Source organism: Pygoscelis adeliae, unplaced genomic scaffold (genome assembly GCF_000699105.1).
Source record: "Pygoscelis adeliae isolate BGI_AS28 unplaced genomic scaffold, ASM69910v1 Scaffold241, whole genome shotgun sequence".
Lineage (NCBI taxonomy): Eukaryota > Metazoa > Chordata > Aves > Sphenisciformes > Spheniscidae > Pygoscelis > Pygoscelis adeliae.
Window position 1 is genome coordinate 4,373,972 of NW_008824056.1, and position 19,780 is coordinate 4,393,751.

At 39.1% G+C, this 19,780-nt stretch overlaps 1 protein-coding gene across 1 annotated transcript; it reads left to right on the forward strand.

Annotated features, from left to right (window-relative positions):
* The first annotated feature begins 282 nt into the window (after positions 1-282).
* CP (ceruloplasmin (ferroxidase)) lies at positions 283-19,780 on the forward strand. Its single transcript, XM_009334012.1, has 19 exons — positions 283-437; positions 3,320-3,564; positions 4,801-5,013; positions 5,537-5,713; positions 6,312-6,566; positions 7,813-7,978; positions 8,962-9,101; positions 9,694-9,834; positions 9,960-10,171; positions 10,741-10,891; positions 12,790-13,002; positions 13,380-13,587; positions 14,817-14,956; positions 15,441-15,569; positions 16,145-16,251; positions 17,028-17,244; positions 17,870-18,009; positions 18,494-18,656; positions 19,707-19,780. The coding sequence occupies exons 1-19, from the start codon at positions 283-285 to the stop codon at positions 19,778-19,780; spliced, it is 3,246 nt and encodes a 1,081-aa protein (XP_009332287.1).

Below are 19,780 nucleotides of genomic sequence, written 5' to 3' on the forward strand. Positions count from 1 at the left end.
AACAGTCTAAAATGGTAATTTGCGTGATAGTAGGTTGGCAGAAATTGAAAAAAATTTCTTTGAAGATTATCTGAACTGACAAGGTTACCAGAATCTTTTGTTTACTCTTGACACACAGAGACATTGTGCAACATTTTATTGTGTTCACCAAAGCAAACAGGAGCGGGAAGGGGGGAGGTAAGGAGGGTAGGGGGTGGGAGAGACAAGAACGTATAAAGGGAAATTGCATGTGCCCGTCCTGTGTTTTTATTTCACACTTTCCACAAGGTTCATGAATGCAAAATGAAGCTATTCTTCCTAAATTGCTTGCTGGTTTCTTGCTGTTGCCAAGTTGGGGCGGTGAACAGGGAGTACTACATCGGCATTATAGAAACAGTGTGGAACTATGCACCTGGGAATACCAATATGGTATCTGGACAGCTTTTTGCAGAAGAAGAGTAAGTAAAACAGTTTACATTGGTCGAGTTTGATTTTACAGCATTGTCTGCTTTAGACAGTAGGGCCAGACTGAAAACTTTGTGAAGGCAGTGGAATGAATCATGTTGGTGTCAGTGGATTTTTCTGTCAGACATAAGGGAACTTTGATTTTTTTCCTGGCTGGCTTGAGAATTGCGTTCCAATGCTCTGCTAATTATAAGCATTGGAATATGTAGGTTTCTTGTGAATTTGTTGCAATGAAATGTTTACTAAGTAGAGACTAGAAAAAGACCCTGAATGTCTAATGGTGTTTAATTTTTGAATGGTTAAGGTGCCAGTGCTGAAGAGAAGACTTTTGCTGTTATGTTTTTTAAATGCAGAAGTTTGACAAATTTAAAACTTTCCTATTGGGCACGGGTTTCCTTTTTAGATATCCATTGTTGTCAGTGGTCTTTTTCACTGGTGCAGCAGCATAGCTGAGTCCTTGCATCCACAGTGGAGAAGCTGGGTTGCTTGTTACAAGGCAAGGAGGGTCCTGTGCAGAGCGAGAGCAATAAGTAGGATGAGGATAAGTACAGTGAGGAGGAGGGGAGCACCCTGAAGATATGAATAATCAATAAAGAAAACTCAGATATAAAAGGCATCAGAGAAATATTTGAGAGAAGAACTGTTCTGTTCTATTTTTTTCCAGTGCCTTTAAAATGAAGTAGAACTATACTAAAATTAAAAAAATGAAGCGAGCAATCAGAAATTAGAAAAAATCTCAAAAATACAGTTCTCATTTAGTCTGTAGATGAGGGATTAGAAGATTTCCTCTGGTTTGTTTTCTCTAGTGAGAGCCAACAATATCTCAGCCATAATCTGCTATTTCATCAGGTGTGAAACGAAGCTGTCAACTTTTTTTTTTTACTCATAAACTGAGTGACATGTAAGACACTGCCAGTGATTCAGCAGGCTAGTAATTCTGATAAATGGTGGAAGCAGGGCGTCTTGTCTGAAAATTGCAGAGCAGTGCTGTAATACAAGCCACCACCTTTCACTGCACTTTCACTGCTTTGCTCTGCTCTGTGACAACCTGCAGCATGCTAAATTAATTCCAGTTTTTCAGTGGTTGTATGCCTGCAATGGAGCTAGTCCCTTTTACCGTACTTTTCATTTTCAGCTTCTCTGATTCTTCTTTTCCTCCTGAACCCTTCAACTATGAGACTGTGCTTGTATGGAGATTGCTATTTATAGAGGCAGGGAAGAGCAGAAGGGAAGAGTGCAGTGTACCTGCTAGAAGGAATACTCTACAATTAAATGGTAGCTGTTTAAACAGTCCAAGAAGAGCCATAACATATTTGTTTGATTTAATTTGTGGCTAAAAAGTTTCATACATTCAGACTTCCAGTAACTGAACCTTTGCAACTAAGTTTATGCTCTCCAAGTTTCATGGAGCTCTGAATTGGCATTTTAATTACACTTCAGATCTGTGATTGCCAAGGTACAAACAATTCCTTCCCCACATTCTCAAACAATGCTCAGCCTTGTGCAAAATACTTTGCATTTTTGCTTCACAATATGGCCTGCTGGGAATATGAAACCAAGTTGGCTTGGTTTGTCATCACGTCAGATGAGAAATCAGGAGGCTGCTGAACTTCAGGCAGTCTTGTCCTATCTCCCTGGATTGCCTCCTCCTGGAGTAGATTTACTTCCACAGCTAGTCCTCCTGAAATGGGCAGGAAAATGTGCAGGAGGATTTGTTGTTAAAGAGACTCTAGAGTTTGGGCTAACAGCATCAGCAAAGAGTAGCACTACTGGTTTGAACAGCCAGTGCTGGCAGTTTCTCTCACCATTGTAGTTAGCGAATATAAGCACTTTTTCCACAAAAAGAACTTTTTTCAGAGGCTAAAATATTTAATGAAAGGTACCTGACCCTCAGCATAGGCACAGGTTGGCTCCAAAGCCGTTCCCAGTCGATAGTTGTCAGAGACACGTGGTGACCCCTCGCCTGTGGCTGGTGGTGCTTGGGCAGCATATCCACGATAGCTACACGGTTCAGAGGTATTGACACCATGTATAGGAAATACCATCTCCATCGGTCTCATTTTAGCTCATGAGTTAGGCTCTTTCCTCGCTAACCAAGCTCCCGTTTTTAATATAAGTGTTTCATTAATTGAGAGGAGCAATGGTCCAGTAGTTAAGGCACATAGTGATTGAGGAGGTCATTGCTAATTCCCTGGTCTCATGTAACCTGTTTGTATATTCTTGGGCTGAACCTGTAAAAATGAGACTTTATTAGGGTAAATCCATATCAAGCTCTGAGGCTGTGATCCTTCTTCATCTATGACTGGTGAGCAAGCTGAGGGCTTGGTCTCACTCATTTCAACACTCTGCATGCCCCTCCCCCCCGCCATGCACACGCTGGACATTAGCAGCACCTTATAGTTTTGCTCATGTCCAGACATCTTAAACGTATTTTACAGCTGAAAAGTCTGCTCCTCATTGCAATGGAGCAAGGACTATGCAGTCAACATAATAGCGTGATGATGGAAATTACTATTTTTAACAGGCCATGGAAAATTATGCAGCAATTTAAGCATGCAAGTACAAAAGTTTTGAGCAATAAGAACTATTATTTGCCTTGTCCACATGGTCTCAAATTCACCTGAAGTTGTATCAAATACCCTTATCTTCAGTCTACAAAATAGGTAGAAAAAAATTGAGGTTGGTGCATAATATTTAATTTCTATACGGGTGCCTAACTCTTTATGATAAGAGACATATTGGCTCTTAAACACAGATATAGTTGTGCACGGCGCTACGGAGGCCTGGTCTTTATTTGAGACCCTACTAATTAACACCATTCAAATATAAAATGAGTATCTGACACTACAGATGTGTTTGTGTATTTTCTTTACAGGCAGGCTGGAGTCTTTCTCGAAAGAGGACCACATAGGATAGGAAGCACTTACAAGAAGGCTGTCTACACTCAGTACACCAATCATTTATATGATGTGATAGTTGATAAACCTTCCTGGCTGGGTTTTTTAGGCCCTATCATTAAGGGAGAAGTTGGAGATTCCATTATTATTCACTTGAAAAACTTTGCTTCCAGAAGTTACACGCTGCATCCACATGGTGTAAGATACACAAAGGAAAATGAAGGTAAGCTTGAGCCTGTTCTGTGCCAGAATTTATCAAAAGTTAATCATTCCTCTGAGTGTAGGTGATATTCTCTCATCAAAGAGAAGACTGGTCAAGTAAATAAAGATTTAAAACAGGACACAATCAATGTAAAATAAGAGCTAAGAAGTTTGATAATTTTTTCAAGAGCAAAATACAAAGCCAAAAGTGGAATTCATAAAGAAGGTGATTTTAGATCAACATTTCACCTGAAATAAGAGTATTTATATTTCACCTGAAATAAGGGTATAAAGGTATATAAGAGATGCAGGTATTGAGGATATCTAAAGGAAAAATTGATGCTGTTGTGAAGAAGATATTGTTAGCAGTGATAACTTACAGTTCCAAGTTCTTAACACTAAATTTGTATACGTTGTATATAAGACACACAAGAATTTCTTAAAATGGAGAAACAGCTACTGCTTAGTAATAAATTAATGAGATAAATGTCTGACACACTTCAAGATGTATTGTAGGGGTGCTATTGGGATTAGCGATGATTTGCCCTTGCAATAGCTGGCCTAGCCACACTTAGGCGATGGGGCATTTTCTGCACCAGATGGCACCAGAATATGGCTGTTGAAAGTTTTATTAGCGGGCTTTAAAAACTGTGTGAATTTTTGAGAATATGATGTTGTCTCAAAAGCAGTCTTTAAAAATTTTTCATTAGAAGAATTTATGAAGTATCAGCTTAACTTCTAATATTTTGTGAAGTTTTTCATTACAGCTAGTATGTAGCTTGATATAGACACGTTCTGTGGGAGCAGAACAGTGTGTTATGTAGCAGTACATGCACTTTTTGGAACAATGTTTAAATTTTTTTTTCTGTTGCTCTCATTCCAGCGACACCTATATTCCTCGAGGACATATGCAATATTTTAGAACAGTTTCCAAGATTAATATTTAACAAATATTTTACAAACATTTGAATTGTTATCTTGTTAGCAGAAGTACATAGTGCCCTCCTAATAAATTAAGGACTAAATTTAATGTGCCATTAATCGAAGCACTCCCATGGAATTCAAAGGCAAATAACGAGACTCCTAAAGAGAAGGAAAGGATCTACTCACCTGATTTTAAAGATTTTTTTTTTAGCCTGTATTCACATGCTCAGACCATGTTACTGCAACATGTAGTCAACTTTAAAGCATGGCAGGTGCTATCCTGACACCAAATTTGAATGTGTTGTATTAATGGTGGCTGCATGGCATTCTTCAGGTGCTTTTTATCCTGACAACACCAAAGATTTGCAAAAGAGAGATGATGCTGTGGAGCCTGGAGGCCAGTACACTTACACATGGGATGTGACAGAAGATCAAGGTCCAGCTAAAGGAGATGCAGACTGCATAACCAGGGTTTACCACTCCCACATAGATGCTCCAAGAGATGTAGCCTCAGGGCTTGTTGGGCCTTTAATAATTTGCAGGAAAGGTAAACCATAAATAAATAAGTAAAAAAATAAATACATATGCAAGGTGATTGATAATGGTTTGTGATAAATATCAGTGAAATAATTTACTGGAAGAGGAGGAGTAAATTTTGAAATAGCAGTTTTTTGTCTTCTCAATTAACTGCCTTTCAATAGTATAGGAAATAGTTTGATTTTGTGTGTGACAGTGAGTATAATTTGCAGAATACTTTGTCCACAAATCCATATGAGTGAGATGTGTTCATGCTAGTAATGCAAAAGGATGTGTAAATACTGATATGAGAAGCAAATTTACTGTAATCTTACCACATGCAATATTTATCCTTAGTAAAGTTATTTTATAATATCTATCATAACCGATTTTTGTTTTCTGAGTGTGTCTGTAAGTTTATGTGTACACTCACACTCAAGAAAAGTGGAAAATATGAAGTAAACACTGACCAGCCCTACCGATACTACACTTAAAACTGATGAAAAGATAATGTCAGTTGCCAAAGTCTTTGAATATACCGCTTTCTTTTTCAGATACAATGAATAAGAGCAGTGATGATAAACACTTTGACACTGAATTTATCCTTATGTTTTCTGTGATGGATGAAAATCTCAGTTGGTATCTAGAGGATAATATCAGAACATACTGTTCTGAGCCTTCCAAAGTTGACAAAGATGACGAGGACTTCCAGGAAAGCAATAAAATGCACTGTGAGAGAACATTATATTAATGTTGCTTGTCATTGATATGGTGATGCAATATTTCTACGTGTTGTCTCTTTTAAAGATGAACTGTAGATAATTTCTTTTTTATTAAGAAGGGCTTTTTTCTTGGAGGATTAAGAAAGATCCTTTTAAATAAAAAAAAAATTAAAAAGTGATGGCAAGTATTGTACGATCAAATGTTTGGAGTTGTGATATAAAAATTCCTAGGGGCCAAGAACCTCTTTGCCAACATAATTTCCCAGGCACTCTAAACAGAGTTGTGTTAACTTTGTTCTGTTTCTTAGTCCTGAACTCTGTACTATAATATCACCATTTAGAAAAACAGTTTTTACTGTTAGTGTCAACAAAGAAGATACCTTTGGCTCTGACATGGATTCCAGAATCATAGCAGGAACTGCTGGTCATGCAGCTAGTTGTGCAGATGAAGTGTGTGTCTGATATTGGCGCACTTTCAACGGTGCGGAGTTTTGTTTTGAGCCTCTTTATGTTTTGAAGGATAGAGCAATGGTTGTATGACACCTACTTTTAAAGAAAAGATCCTAAGGTCTGTGAAGGTAACTGTAATAAATAACATTTCTTTTAGCAATCAACGGGTACATGTATGGATACCTCCCAAATCTCACAATGTGTGTGGAAGATAAGGTAAAATGGCATCTTTTTGGCATGGGTAATGAAGCTGATATCCATTCAGCCTACTTTCATGGACAGACCTTAATAGAAAGGCATCATCGAGTTGACACCATCAACCTCTTCCCAGCCACGTTTATTGATGCTGTCATGATACCGAGGAGTCCTGGGGAATGGCTGCTCAGCTGCCAAGTGAATGACCATATCGAAGGTACAGAACAAGTTCCAGTGATCAGAATTTTTTTTAGCTTAAGCTAACAGTTTACTGAGTCACTTTAGCAGTGCTCCTGACCTGGTTATATGCCAGATGATACTCTCCTCTGGGTAACAAGACTCTCATGGTAACTGAAATGCCTAGAAGTGTATTAGATGAGCTTGAGCACGTAGCCACGGAAATCAAGGAAATTCTTGTCTGTAATGGAAATTGTTATCAGTTGGCAGCAATTGGCACAGCTGCACTTTTGCAAGCCTCAACTTTAGACAAACAATAGCATGATGTTTGCCTCTTACTGAAGATAATTAGTCACAATTTTCTGTTTGCCAACAAAAAAGTTGGGGCTCATTCCCTGTTTGGGCAAGGGCACAGGACAGGCAGGCTAACTTGCCTTCTGACAAAGACATATTCTGGAAAGTGCATTGGCTAATAAGCAGAGATGATCTGCATTTCTCTTCCCTGTATCTTCCTGTATTTCCAGTGTTTGTTAACCATATGAAATACTTAGAAGCTAATTCCATACTTTTCCATGATCTATATCCCTATAAGTGAGTTCGAGAAGTAATTAGTCACAAAAGTGGGAAGGAACACAGAACTCAAAATCATTCTCCAAGATTTGAAAAATCTGATATAAAAAGGAGTATGTTTAACCTACAGATTCAACTACACAGAGGTTCTAAGTTTTGAAATAGCTGTCACATCAAGCATCATCCTGACGTGGTTGAGGCATCCTGGGCAAAACTTAAATCCTACAAATTGGCCTAATCCATAGCTGTAAAAGGACTTTCTTTATTACATTATTTGTATCTCCAGCAAGCAGATTTGCTAACAGACCTCTCTCCTAGGGTGCAGAGACCCAGGGGTTTCACAAGTAAGCTGTTGATTAGATTTAGAGGGAAGATGGTCAGTCTGGTAGCACCTGGCCTTGACTGAAGTGCTAACTGACAGTACTGTTCCCACTCCACCCTAACCTTCTCTGTAACTACCATGTCAGTTGCAGCTTTCCAAGCAGAATGTACTTTACCACACCTGTCTGCCTACTGTAAATACCATGGTTGTGTTCCTACATCCTAGCTCAGCTGGTGTGCATTCTTTTATATCGTTCATCTTCCTTTTCATTTGTGATTCGCGTATCCATCAATGGTGTGGGAATTCTCCAGGGAAGAGAAGAGCTATTGGAAGCAGGGTAAGATAAAACAGTGCGGTTCCTTCTCCCCTTCTCTACCTCCTCGTTTTTTTCCAGGTGGTATGCAGGCCCTTTTTAAAGTAAAAGATTGTAGGAAATCCACAACAGATCACAATGAGAGTACAAAGATAAGACAGTACTTCATTGCTGCTGAAGAGATCATCTGGAATTATGGCCCCTCTGCAATGAACCATTTTACAGGACAAGAATTAATCACTGACAGGTAAATGCTTCTAATTAAAGAAGTTTTACTTTCCAGGAAGAATTGATACAAACATGCTAAGTAAGGTAAGCCATATGGTAGAACCGACTTTTAGGCAGAATTTCTCAATGATGTCCTCACCTCTGCTTAAATATTAATGCCAGGATAAATATCAGACCAAATTAGATCTATTGTTTTCCTTGCAATCTTACTATGAATTTTGCTGTAACATTAGTAATTTCACTGGGATGAAGATGAATTGTAATGTCATATGTTGGCAGTGACGTCTGATGATTCAAGATGGTTGATTATTCTGAGTTAGAGAACAAAGCTAGGAATTCATGATCATCTCCTTAGCTGATGAAAATCATGCTAATGGCATCAGAGCTAGCAAATGACTTGCACGAGGTAGCTTTGCCCTTTGCTCTGTGTTTACATACTTAAGACCTGGACCAATTGACTGAATACAATGATTCCTCAGATTTTTCATCTGTGATTTATAGAATACTTACCTGCTCCACAAGGGACGAGGCACAGTTCATTGTTTGAATACTGCTTATAAAACATCGAAAGGTCCTTTTTTGAAAAGCGTAGACTAAAAAGTGCAGACTAAATCTTCTCACTTTCTGTTTAGATGTTACAAACACCAAGATATGTATCTACTGTCATTAAGCTATTTGTAATTTTTAATAAAAAGAAGGGTAAACTTCAGGTTATGAAATGTTGACTAGAAATCATTGTTGATGAGTCTTTAAGTATGCTGGCTTTATAAGGGCAACACAGCACAATGTCTTTTCCTTAAAGAGTAGTGAAGGATAATGGATTCCTGCACATCCTTATATGAAACTGTATATAAGCGCGTAGCCAGATCACTGGAAGGAGACCCAAAAGACAAACTCAGCAATGTCATACCTCAGAAAATAGGGTTGAGGTCTTGACTGCCTTTGTAAAGCTGAGCATTATGACTTGAACTGTTTGCATCTATTGAAATTTCTTTTACACAGTGAATCTCACATATTTTTTGAACAAAATGAGACAAGAATTGGTGGCTCTTATAAAAAAGCCATTTACAAAGAATACACAGACGGTTCTTTCACTGAACATAAAAAAAGGCTCACAGAGGAAGCACATCTTGGACTCTTAGGTAAGATATCTAAAATTATTTCATGTCAAAGATTTATGAGAGTAAACTATTACTTCCACTGGCTAGCCAACAGTGCCCCTCCACCTCCAAGCGAGGGGCCCTCGGCTCTCCCTGCCTCCTGCAGATGCTGGTGGCTGTGGCTTCCTCCAAGAGACACCCCACGGTGTAAGAAAGCTCTTGAAGGCAATTCTGTGGTGGTCCCCAACTTGCCTGTGGGAATATGCCATGGTCTCCAAAGGTCAGGCTCTGAATTACAAGGCCAGGCTAGGCAGATCTAGCCCTATTTATAACCTGGCTGCTTCTGGAGTGGCTCTGGACTGAGTTTGAGGTTGGTGCTGATGTCTGTAGGTCCCTTTCCAAAAGGGGGAACTGTCCTGCATGTCACTGGGCCTCCATGAGGAATTGGGAATAGAGCAGTCCAGTTGCTGCTGGGCTGCCATGTGCCAGGGACCTGGTCTGTGGCCACGTAGGCCCAGGGGCAGTTCCCCATGCAATGGGAAAAGCAGCCAGCCGTTGATTGCTATAAGCTAGTGGTGATCTGTACATCAGTTGATAGAAACATCTTGTAATTAGACCATGTGGTCTTTTCTAGGACCTGTTATCAAGGCTGAAGTGGGTGAGAGCATCAGGGTGACCTTCCGAAACAATGCCAGCCGCCCGTTTAGCATCCAGCCCCATGGTGTGAGTTACCGCAAGAGTGACGAGGGGGCATTGTACGGTGCTGCCTCCAGAGGTGCGCCTATAGACGGGGATCGGGCAAGCACCAGAGAACAAGCTGTCGTACATGTTGATGTATTAAAGGTGACAAAATAAACAATGTTCATTAGGCATAATTCCTAATGTTGATTTCTATAATAGGTACTGAATCACCAGCCTCTCATGTGAGTCCTGGTGCTACGTTTACATATGAGTGGAATGTGCCAGAAGATGTGGGCCCCACAGACCAAGATCCAGACTGTTTAACCTGGCTTTATTACTCAGCTGTGGATGCAGTCAGAGACACCAGTTCTGGCCTTGTGGGTCCTCTCTTGGTGTGCAGGAAAGGAGCTCTGCTTCCCTCTGGGAAACAGGTCAGTCAAAGAAGAAAAATGGAAACATTTGCATCATTGTAGCTGAATCTGCTTTCTCTTCCTGAATTGTGCCCTCAGGGCCTGCCACATTAATGACCACTCAGCACCACCACCTCTCCACACCACAGTCTCACCCATGTACTGAAGGGAATACATAAAATTAAGAAAGTGGTGGTTTTTGTTGTTGTTGTTTTTTTAAAAAAGCAAAATCAGTCTGGCTCCAGATAGACAGACACTGTATTGTGAAACCACCATCGCAGTGAGCAACCACTGGCATTCAAGTCTCAGCTAGGATGAGAATGACTAGAAAAATGTAGAGACTTTAAAGACCAAAACACACATTCATTTCCAGAGGTGGTTCCTGCTGGTAGAGAGAGCATTAGCAGCAGATATCTAGTCACCGGATACAGCAATTAGAGAGCTTTGAGATTATTAGAATGAAATATCAATGTATGCATCTATCCTACTTTGTGAATTATACTCATAAATTATTATGCGCATAGAATTTTTTTCCTGACATCTTCTGTTCACTCATTTCTATTTTCCTTTGTGCTATTTCTTCTCAACAGAAAAATGTGAATGTGGAGTTTTTTCTGCTTGCCACAGTATTTGATGAGAATCTGAGCTGGTACTTGGATGACAATATTTTGATGTTTACACTAAATCCTAATAAAATTGACAAAGATGATGAGGACTTCCAAGAGTCTAACAAAATGCACTGTAAGAAAATCATTAGTTAGCCAAATATTCATTTCTACAATATGGTTTTTACTTTTGTGATCTCATGTTGGAGATTGGGAAACTGTATAGTGGCAGAGACATTTCATTCCATTGGAAACAAAACCATGTTTGAATGCAACTCAATTTCAGCTAAATGTGGTAGTTCAAAATATAATGCCAGCTGTTCAGTGTCTTGCATGGCAGTTGCACGTCAGCACATGTTATGTACCACTTTGAGCAGACAGAAGGAATTAGGTCTGTAGCCCATGTGCCACCCCTATGAATGCAACCAGGCAGCAAGAGAAAACCGACCCCTGCCCTACAGATGATGTAGCTGAAAGGAGGATTTTCACAGAAGTACACAACAGTTGAGGTTGGAAGGGACCTCTGGTCCAACCCCTCTGTTCAAGCAGGGTCACCCAGGGCCGGTTGTCCGGGACCATGTCCAGATGGCTTCTGAATACCTCCAAGGATGGAGACTCCACCACCTCCCTGGGCAGCCTGTGCCAGTGCTCTGTCACCCTCACAGTGACAAAGTGTTTCCTGATGTTCAGAGGGAACCTCCTGTGTGTCAGTTTGTGCCCACCGCCTCTGGTCCTGTCACTGGGCACCACTGGAAAGAGCCTGGCTCCTTCCTCTTTGCACCCTCCCTGCAGGTGTTTATATACACTGATGAGACCCCCCTGAGCCTTCTCATCCGTAGGCTGAACAGTCCCAGCTCTCTCAGCTTTTCCTCATGGGAGAGATGCTTTCTTGTCCCTTCGTCATTCTCGTGGCCCTTTGTTGGACTCTCTCCAGTACGTCCATGTCTCTCTTGTACTGGGGAGCCCAGCACTGGACACAGTCCCCCAGGTGTGGCCTCACCAGTGCTGGGTAGAGGAGAAGGATCACCTCCCTGGACCTGTTGGCCATACTTTGCCTAATGCAGCCCAGGATGCCATTCACCTTCTTTGCAGCAAGGGCACATTGCTGGCTCATGTTCAAATCGGTGTTTACCAGGACCCCCAGGTCCTTTTCTGCCAAGCTGCTTTCCAGCTCGATTTGTCTGAAGCATTTCTACAATAGCAGCTGCAATCTGACTTTCATAACCTGACCTGCTGGCAACACTCCTCCTAATGCAGCCCAAGATACCATTAGCCTTCTTTGCGACAAGGGCACATTGCTGGCTCATTTTGTGTCCGTGGCTGAGTCTGGATTCCTTTACCAGCACTGTGGCCCCCTTAGAATGAAAATTTTTCTTTGCTTCTTTATTAGCACGGAGCTGAGTTTCACACTGATGGTCTCTTGGTACCGTAGAAACATCTTTCAAGTTTCATGTGAAAGAACATTTCTATCTTCAGTACCTAGTCCTGCAAATAAGTCCTAATCTTTAAACATATTTGCTTGTGCTCTTTCTTAAATTTTGCCCTCAGGGCATTCCTACTATTTACAGAGCCTTGATACTGAGCATTCAGTGGTACCTGTGAGGCCCAGGCTTTGAAAGTTTTGCACAGGAGTAACTAGAAAGGATTAGTAGCTCAAACTGAAAAAACACTTCAGATGATTGTCTCCACTGTGTGGTTGGAGGGTCTTGCAGGGTATAAAGCAGGATACTTTATGCATCCTGCATGCTTGAGAGGTATAAAGCAGTGGAAGTTCCAGTTGGTCAAGCCAGCTACCTGTGCTTTAGACATTGAAAAGGAGAACAGTTAGAAATTGTTTTTAAACACTGGGTTTTAAAAGTTGTTTTGCCTGAATTGATTCTCTAGTTTTGCTGATGTGATAAAGTATTTTATTATTGATATTTCTGTCAGTCTAAGGCATCACATTACATCTGAAGCATGTATTATTAAATCTGTATTGCAGAATTAAGTAATGTGTTAATCAAGGTGGGTTTTACTTCCTCATATCTTCTACAGCCATTAATGGTTACATGTATGGAAATCAGCCTGGTCTTGAGATGTGTAAAGGAAGTGTGGTTTCCTGGCATTTGATGGGCTTGGGGTCAGAAGTTGATGTCCATGGGATATACTTTTCAGAAAACACATTCGTAACTAGAGGAACAAGAAGGGATACAGCAAATCTGTTTCCACATACATTTCTTACAGCTATTATGAAGCCTGATTCTGAAGGTAAATGTCTTGTTTAAAAATCCTGTTACTAGTTTAGAAACTGTTTACCTATAAACATTTTATGTTTAGAGACAAGCTTTAAATAGCTGGTATTTTGATCCTTTGGGTGCTAAAACTGTGTACAGCTGTGTTTGAAGGGCAACAAACATGTTCATAGGACATAAGCTCTTAATGCTGAAGCCTTGATTTTTCTAGCTTCTATGTATGCTGAATTTTATTACTACAGGTAGCCACACTACACAAAGATTTTGGATCTTACATGAGCAATAGCCCATGTATCAGTCTCCACGCACTAAATCCACATAGGTAATACAATTGCAAGATCTACTAGTAACAGGTTTTTGTCCTCAAGTCTTTGTTTCTTGTATGACCTCTAGGAGTTTTTGAAGTGTCGTGTGTGACAACAGACCACTACACAGGGGGCATGAAACAGAATTACAAAGTGAAACAATGCCATTGGTGGAATGTGGATCTATCTATGTATTTGCATGAAAAGACTTACTATATTGCTGCAGTGGAAGTTGAATGGGACTATTCTCCTAACAGAACATGGGAATTTGAGCGGCATCAATACCATGAGGAAAGGTACTTTGGCATATACACAAGGGAAAAAATGCAAAAAAGCAAAGGAGCAACTCACTTCTCTGAACCTTTTCCTCCTCCAGGCATTTCTAGACACGCTTTCTTCACATATGTATTTTTAGGGCTCACTTGAATTTATGGACCTTCTCCAGTAATGTTACCATGTAACTGTTAGCCAGACAGCATGATGTCTGTGAAATGGTGCAGCATAAATCTTCTGTGGGGCAGCTGCAGATTTTCATGAGTCCTGGATAGTGCACGTGCATTTATTATTTACTGGTGTTGGTACAGTCCTTGATGTGGAATGCTTAAAATGTTCATTAAGTTGTAGATACGATGACTACTTTGTCCTGATATTTGATTACTTGCAATATGTAACATGTCTTTGTTTCATGTTTATCTGTACTCTGAGTAAGGTTCTTTTTTACACCTCTCAATTTCATTAGCTTACACAAGATAAGTCCATGACCAAATCCATTCACTACGAAGCTTGTCGCCTTGGTGTTTTATTCCCGGTATTTGATTCTCAAAGAGAGGGAACCAATTGGATCAAATAATTCATGCCAATTAGCTAAACAATGAACTGATGAATTTCCATGTGTTCCACCTGTATAACTTCATTTGAGGTTAAAGTAGTAGATTGTAACTGCCTATACTTTTTATTGACTTAATTGTATTTTGTTCTTTTTCTTCAGCTTGATAGCACACTTCCTTGCCCTGCATACCACAGTAGACTTTGCCATAGTTCTAAGCACAAGTAATATGGACTATGCTATTATCAGACTTATTTTCCCCACTGTCTCCAGCTCCCATGATCTCAGCAGAGAATCAGTCCCTCGCGTTTCATTTCAGCAAGGCACTTAAGCTTTACAAGTTTTAGGCTTCATTTCAGATCTACAGAAGTCACTGAGGGCTCTATTTTTCGGTATGCAGGTTGCTGGATGACTTTTTGTGATTTGAAAAATCTGCTGCCAGGCCGAGCACTCAGCATTCTCTCAAATACTATATAGACTTGGTCTATTTATAGTGATTTTTTAACCTTCCAGGTTAAGAGAAACCTCCCAGTTTAACAAGAATGTTTTCACGTTGAAGATACCAGTGGTCTATGAGATTACTGTTTCACTGAGCTGGATTTTTGTTTGCTGGTTAATTGATATACCTGCAAAAGATGTTGTAGAATACATGAAGACATGGACGACATATTCTTATCTCTATTTTCTTTTTTTTTGCAGCCCTGGCAATCCATTTTTAAATAAAGATGACAAATTCATTGGCTCAAAATACAAAAAGGTAGTATATCGCGAGTACACTGATCAGACATTCAGTACTCCCAAAAACAGAGCAGAGGAGCAGCAACACCTGGAAATTCAAGGTATAGTCATCATGAAGTTCTGTTTTGAAACTGGGAAAAATGCAGTGAAACAAAACAAGAAGATACTATTTGAATAATACTGAGTATAGTTCTACCCGCACAAAGTACCTAGTGGAATTGCTACTTTTATTGCGGTGCTTTCCTTGCAAGATGACATTGCTTGCTTTACAAGAAAAAAACCCTTCTGGTTTGCTGCCTGATCACAGGTCAGTATTTTCAAAGTCAGCATAAAACTGGGCAGCGACATCCAAACTGACTTCAAATACGCAGTAAGTGCTCGGAGCCTTTGAAACTTAGGCCTCTACTTAGATGCCTAACTTCAGCTACTCAAGTTGGCATTATTACAGTGAATGACATTATCTATGTATATTTAGTTTTTAGTTGAATTATAAGCCAATGTTGTTGTGTATTATTTGAATACTCTCTCTCTGCCCTGCTCTGATCTTTTGTAAAACCAAGTTAATGCTTCTTTTCAATCCAACAGGGCCACTGCTTATGTCAAATATTGGAGATAAAATCATAATCGTTTTTAAGAACTTGGCATCAAGACCTTATTCTATACATGCCCACGGAGTGAAAACAGACAGTTCTGTTGTTGCTGTAACTAACCCAGGTATCAAAGCATTCTTGTTCATTTCTAGCAGGTAACATCAAGCCATCTAGTAAGGTTTGGCAAGCTTTCATTTTAGGATAGCAGAAAATACTTTGGGTTTGTTTGTTTGTTTGTTTTTACCTCAGGTTCCTAAATTTTTGATGCCTATTATGACAAATATTTCTACAAATAAAAAGGCCCTGCTAACTATTGCTATGTATCCTAGCCCTTGAGAGATCAGTAATTTTTTTGGCACCGCGTGGCTGCACCTTTCATGACAGATTTGGCTACGTAGGGAGAGCATAGCTTATGCTAGCTATTATTTCAGAAGCTCCTCTGTGATCTTTACAAAAGATACACTTGTTTTTATTAAGTATGGTAAACTGGACAGTGCAGCCACATAAAAAAAATGTTGGCAAGAAGAGCCAGGGATCTGCAGAAGGGAAATAACAATAAGCTAGCCAGTGCAGTAATTGCGAAGAGGAAATTCAAGACAAATATAAGCTGTAAATGGAGATAACATCTGTTTCAGGATGACCTCTTACAGGTCAGCACACAGGAAACTTCTAAAATTCATAGATATTTATTTAACTCAGGTGAAACAAAAACATATGTCTGGAAAATCCCAGAGAGATCTGGTTCTGAGAGAGGAGATCCACATTGTATTGCATGGGCATACCATTCAACGGTGGACATCGTTAAGGTATATTATTAGTATCAATCTAAAGGGTTTTGTTCATGACTTCAACACAGATACACTTACAGCAAAAGGGAGATGAGTTTGAAACTCTTTCTGCATTCTCTGTTCTCTGTCAAGTCATTCCCCCCATTACCATACCTTTGAATTTAAATGTCTCTTGAATTATGCAAGAAAGGGCAGAATTTGAGAGTCACAGCCCTTCATGTTCTTGCTCCCTGGTTCTTCTGCTGTTGCTATAGATCACCTCACTCAGATTTCATTCTTAAAGCTAACACTTTATAGCTTGCTCAATATCTAATCAGTCATGTGTGGGAAAACTAACATGTGACTGTGGAACATAAATCTGCCATTTTTGTACAAGCACCCATTAACTTAACATGACTAATAATTTTTAATGGAAATTAATGTGTTCTTTCCTTCACATCTCAGCAAACACAAATAAAAAAGTGTCAAGAAGTGTATTTTGAATGGAAACCAAGATCAAAATCCTAAAACCTAAAAAGAATTTGGAAAAAAAAGATGAGCAAGAAATTAAAATGGAGCAAATGTTTATTCCTAGCAAGAGATGAAAAAGAGGCAGTTACTCTTCATAGTCTATTGAACTTGATCCAAGGGTAGCATGTAACAGTGAAGAAATAACCTTGTTTGTCTGATACTGGCTACTTTTATTCCCAGATACTGACAGCTGTAAAAATAGTAAGAGGATTCATGTCTGGCATTAAAAGTGCTTCTGCTTAGTCACATCTTGTAATTATATGATTTTTCATTTGTAATTTCAGGACACTTACAGTGGATTAATAGGCACACTTGTTGTGTGTCATAGACATTACTTGCCATCATTTAATACTAAAAAGAAAGTTCAATTTGCTCTTCTTTTTATGGTTTTTGATGAAAATGAGTCATGGTACTTGGATGAAAACATTAAAACCTACTCTACCAACCCACACCTTGTTGACAAAGAGGATGAGGAATTCCTTGAAAGTAATAAAATGCATGGTATGTTTCCCAATTTAGTTAATGTAACTCTGGAAACTATATAAAATTATGTATTTGAAAGTATTGCATATAAATTTGACTTTCTTATCCCCTCTAAATTTCCAGTTCCAGAGTGGAAGGTCTGAAAAATTTCACTCAAACTATTTGAAAACACTGTTAATGCCACTGAATTACTTTTTTTTTTTTTTTAACTTATGAAAAAATGGTCCCATGTTGAAATTCTGAGGAGAGAAAGAGTAAAAATGAAATTTGAAATTTTTATTTGATGTCAGCAAACAACTGTTCTGGATAAGTTGGAAAGGCAATGTGCATCCTGAAAGCATGTCCTGGTAAAGCTTACCCTTTACAAAGAGCTGCAGGAAATGCAGATCTTTTAAGAACTGCAGCATTAGCAATGGTATACAGTAAAGAACTTCTAACTACGTTTTGCTTTCTAGTTAAATATGGAATATAATCAGACCCATTCATAATATGCTGTCCAACTGTTTTGGTTTTATATACCATTCAAAGCCATTACTTTTGCCTGGCATTGGCTTTCAAATCTTGTATTCTATTAAAGTTTAGAGAATAACAATACACAAAACCTTATTTGTTTTCTCTTGTCTTGTTCTTTCCCTCCTTTTAGCCATTAATGGAAAGGTGTTTGGAAATTTACATGGTCTGACTATGCATGTTGGAGATAAAGTAAGCTGGTATTTGATGGGAATGGGCAATGAAATAGACATTCACACAGCACACTTCCATGGCCACAGCTTTGAGTATAAGGTAACAGGTCCTTTCCACTCATTTCTTGCTGTGTTAAGAATGAGAGGTAGCTCAAATACCAAGGACTGCAATCTCTGGTGAAAAGTCGGATGTTACAATATTAAGCAGGACTTGTAATTTGACTTGTAATTTTTACGCACCAAACCTGTATTTGATCAACATACAAGAGACAGAGAATATCTGCCAGTAGCATCAGCTGACCGGTAACTTCACAACTTGCTTTGACAAGGTAGCTGTGAATTTTCATGGTTGTGGTAAGACAACAGCTGTAGTTTTCCTTCAATTCCACTTAGTTGCTAGTTTATCAATCTTTTAAGCATGAAGCGGATGTACAACGATGCTTCTGTAGAAATGACATACAGTAGATGTCTTTTCACTCAACTGTGATTAAAAAGTTTGGTGGGAATATGCATAAAAGGTAGCTTAAATTACTGCCATCTGGTAATACCACACTGTTTAACCATTGTTTCTTTTTGTCCTGAAGCAAACAGGGGTTTACCAGGCAGATGTCTTTGATCTGTTCCCTGGGACATTTCAAACTGTGGAAATGACCCCGCAGAACCCTGGAACCTGGCTATTACACTGTCACGTTACTGACCACATCCACGGAGGCATGGAAGCAACCTACACGGTGCTCCCAAAGGAAGGTAGGAGCGTATCTATCTCAATAATGTTCATTAAGTTTAAAGATGCAGAATGTGGCTCACAGACAGGCCAGCGTACTTAGAACCAGTTCAGGCATGCAGCAATATTTCATGGCTTGATATTGTCATCTGGAGGCCAGAACGTTGCAAGCCACCCGATCATACTTGCCTCAGCGCTGCTGCTCAGAAAACAAAAGTAGCTAAAGGACTGGATGTTAACTGACTATTGCTTCGGCTTCCCATCAATGAAATTAAAATGACAGATTTTTATTCAAAAAGAATTCTTCATGAGACAGAGTATTTCTGTACCCAAGAAGTGCAAGTAGTGTCAGACTCCCTCTCAATCTTCATTTAAAGCAAAAAGAACAGTTGGTAAATAAAGCTGAAGTCATCATCCCTAACAGTGTACTGAAAAATTAACATAGTATTTTCTTTCTAAAGGACATGTTTTAGCTTTACAGACACTATTACCTTGCTTTAGCAATACTACCTGTGAAAAAACTTGAAGAATTTTGAAAGTTCTTGTTTCTACAGTTAATACAATTTTAAAAGCATCACTTTCCTGTTCTCAAAAGACAGAGCATAATAGGTATGCATTATAGTTAACTGACAAAAAGAGAACATTAGGAACATTTCAAAATGTGTCTATGTATGTGTATATATAGATATACAACTATATAATGTACATTTGTATCTATACTAAAAACACAGACTGAACTGTTAAACCCAATCTAGTTCTGTTTATAAACCATTCTGATTTACAGAATACACTGTGCCAAACTTGCACAGATAATAAAAACTTAAGAGTGCACAGAAAGAGATGTAGAAAAAGACTTTAACTTGTAGAAGCAGTATGTTGGATTTTTCATAATCAGCCATCTAAAGTGCATTAAAATGTACCCTTCTGTGCATTTTAAAGCCGTTTTTAAATCTAACTCACAATGTCTAGAAGGTACTGGGATCCATTGCTCCCATTTTGGACTCTGTTGTCCATATGCATAGACTATTCTTTTGATGAAATGCATGAAACAAAAGCTATTTTCCCCCTTACAGACAAATGGTCTTTGTTCCCAAGATTATTCAATCAGTTCAAGAGTAAAGATACAGCAGGCACACTGGAACGATGA

Excerpts from the sequence above, each read along its gene's own strand:
- CP (XM_009334012.1), top strand. The coding sequence starts at position 283 with ATGAAGCTATTCTTCCTAAATTGCTTGCTGGTTTCTTGCTGTTGCCAA. Across the intron at positions 3,565-4,800 it reads ATACACAAAGGAAAATGAAG|GTGCTTTTTATCCTGACAAC; the intron begins GTAAGCTTGAGC and ends GGCATTCTTCAG. Across the intron at positions 10,892-12,789 it reads AGAGTCTAACAAAATGCACT|CCATTAATGGTTACATGTAT; the intron begins GTAAGAAAATCA and ends TATCTTCTACAG.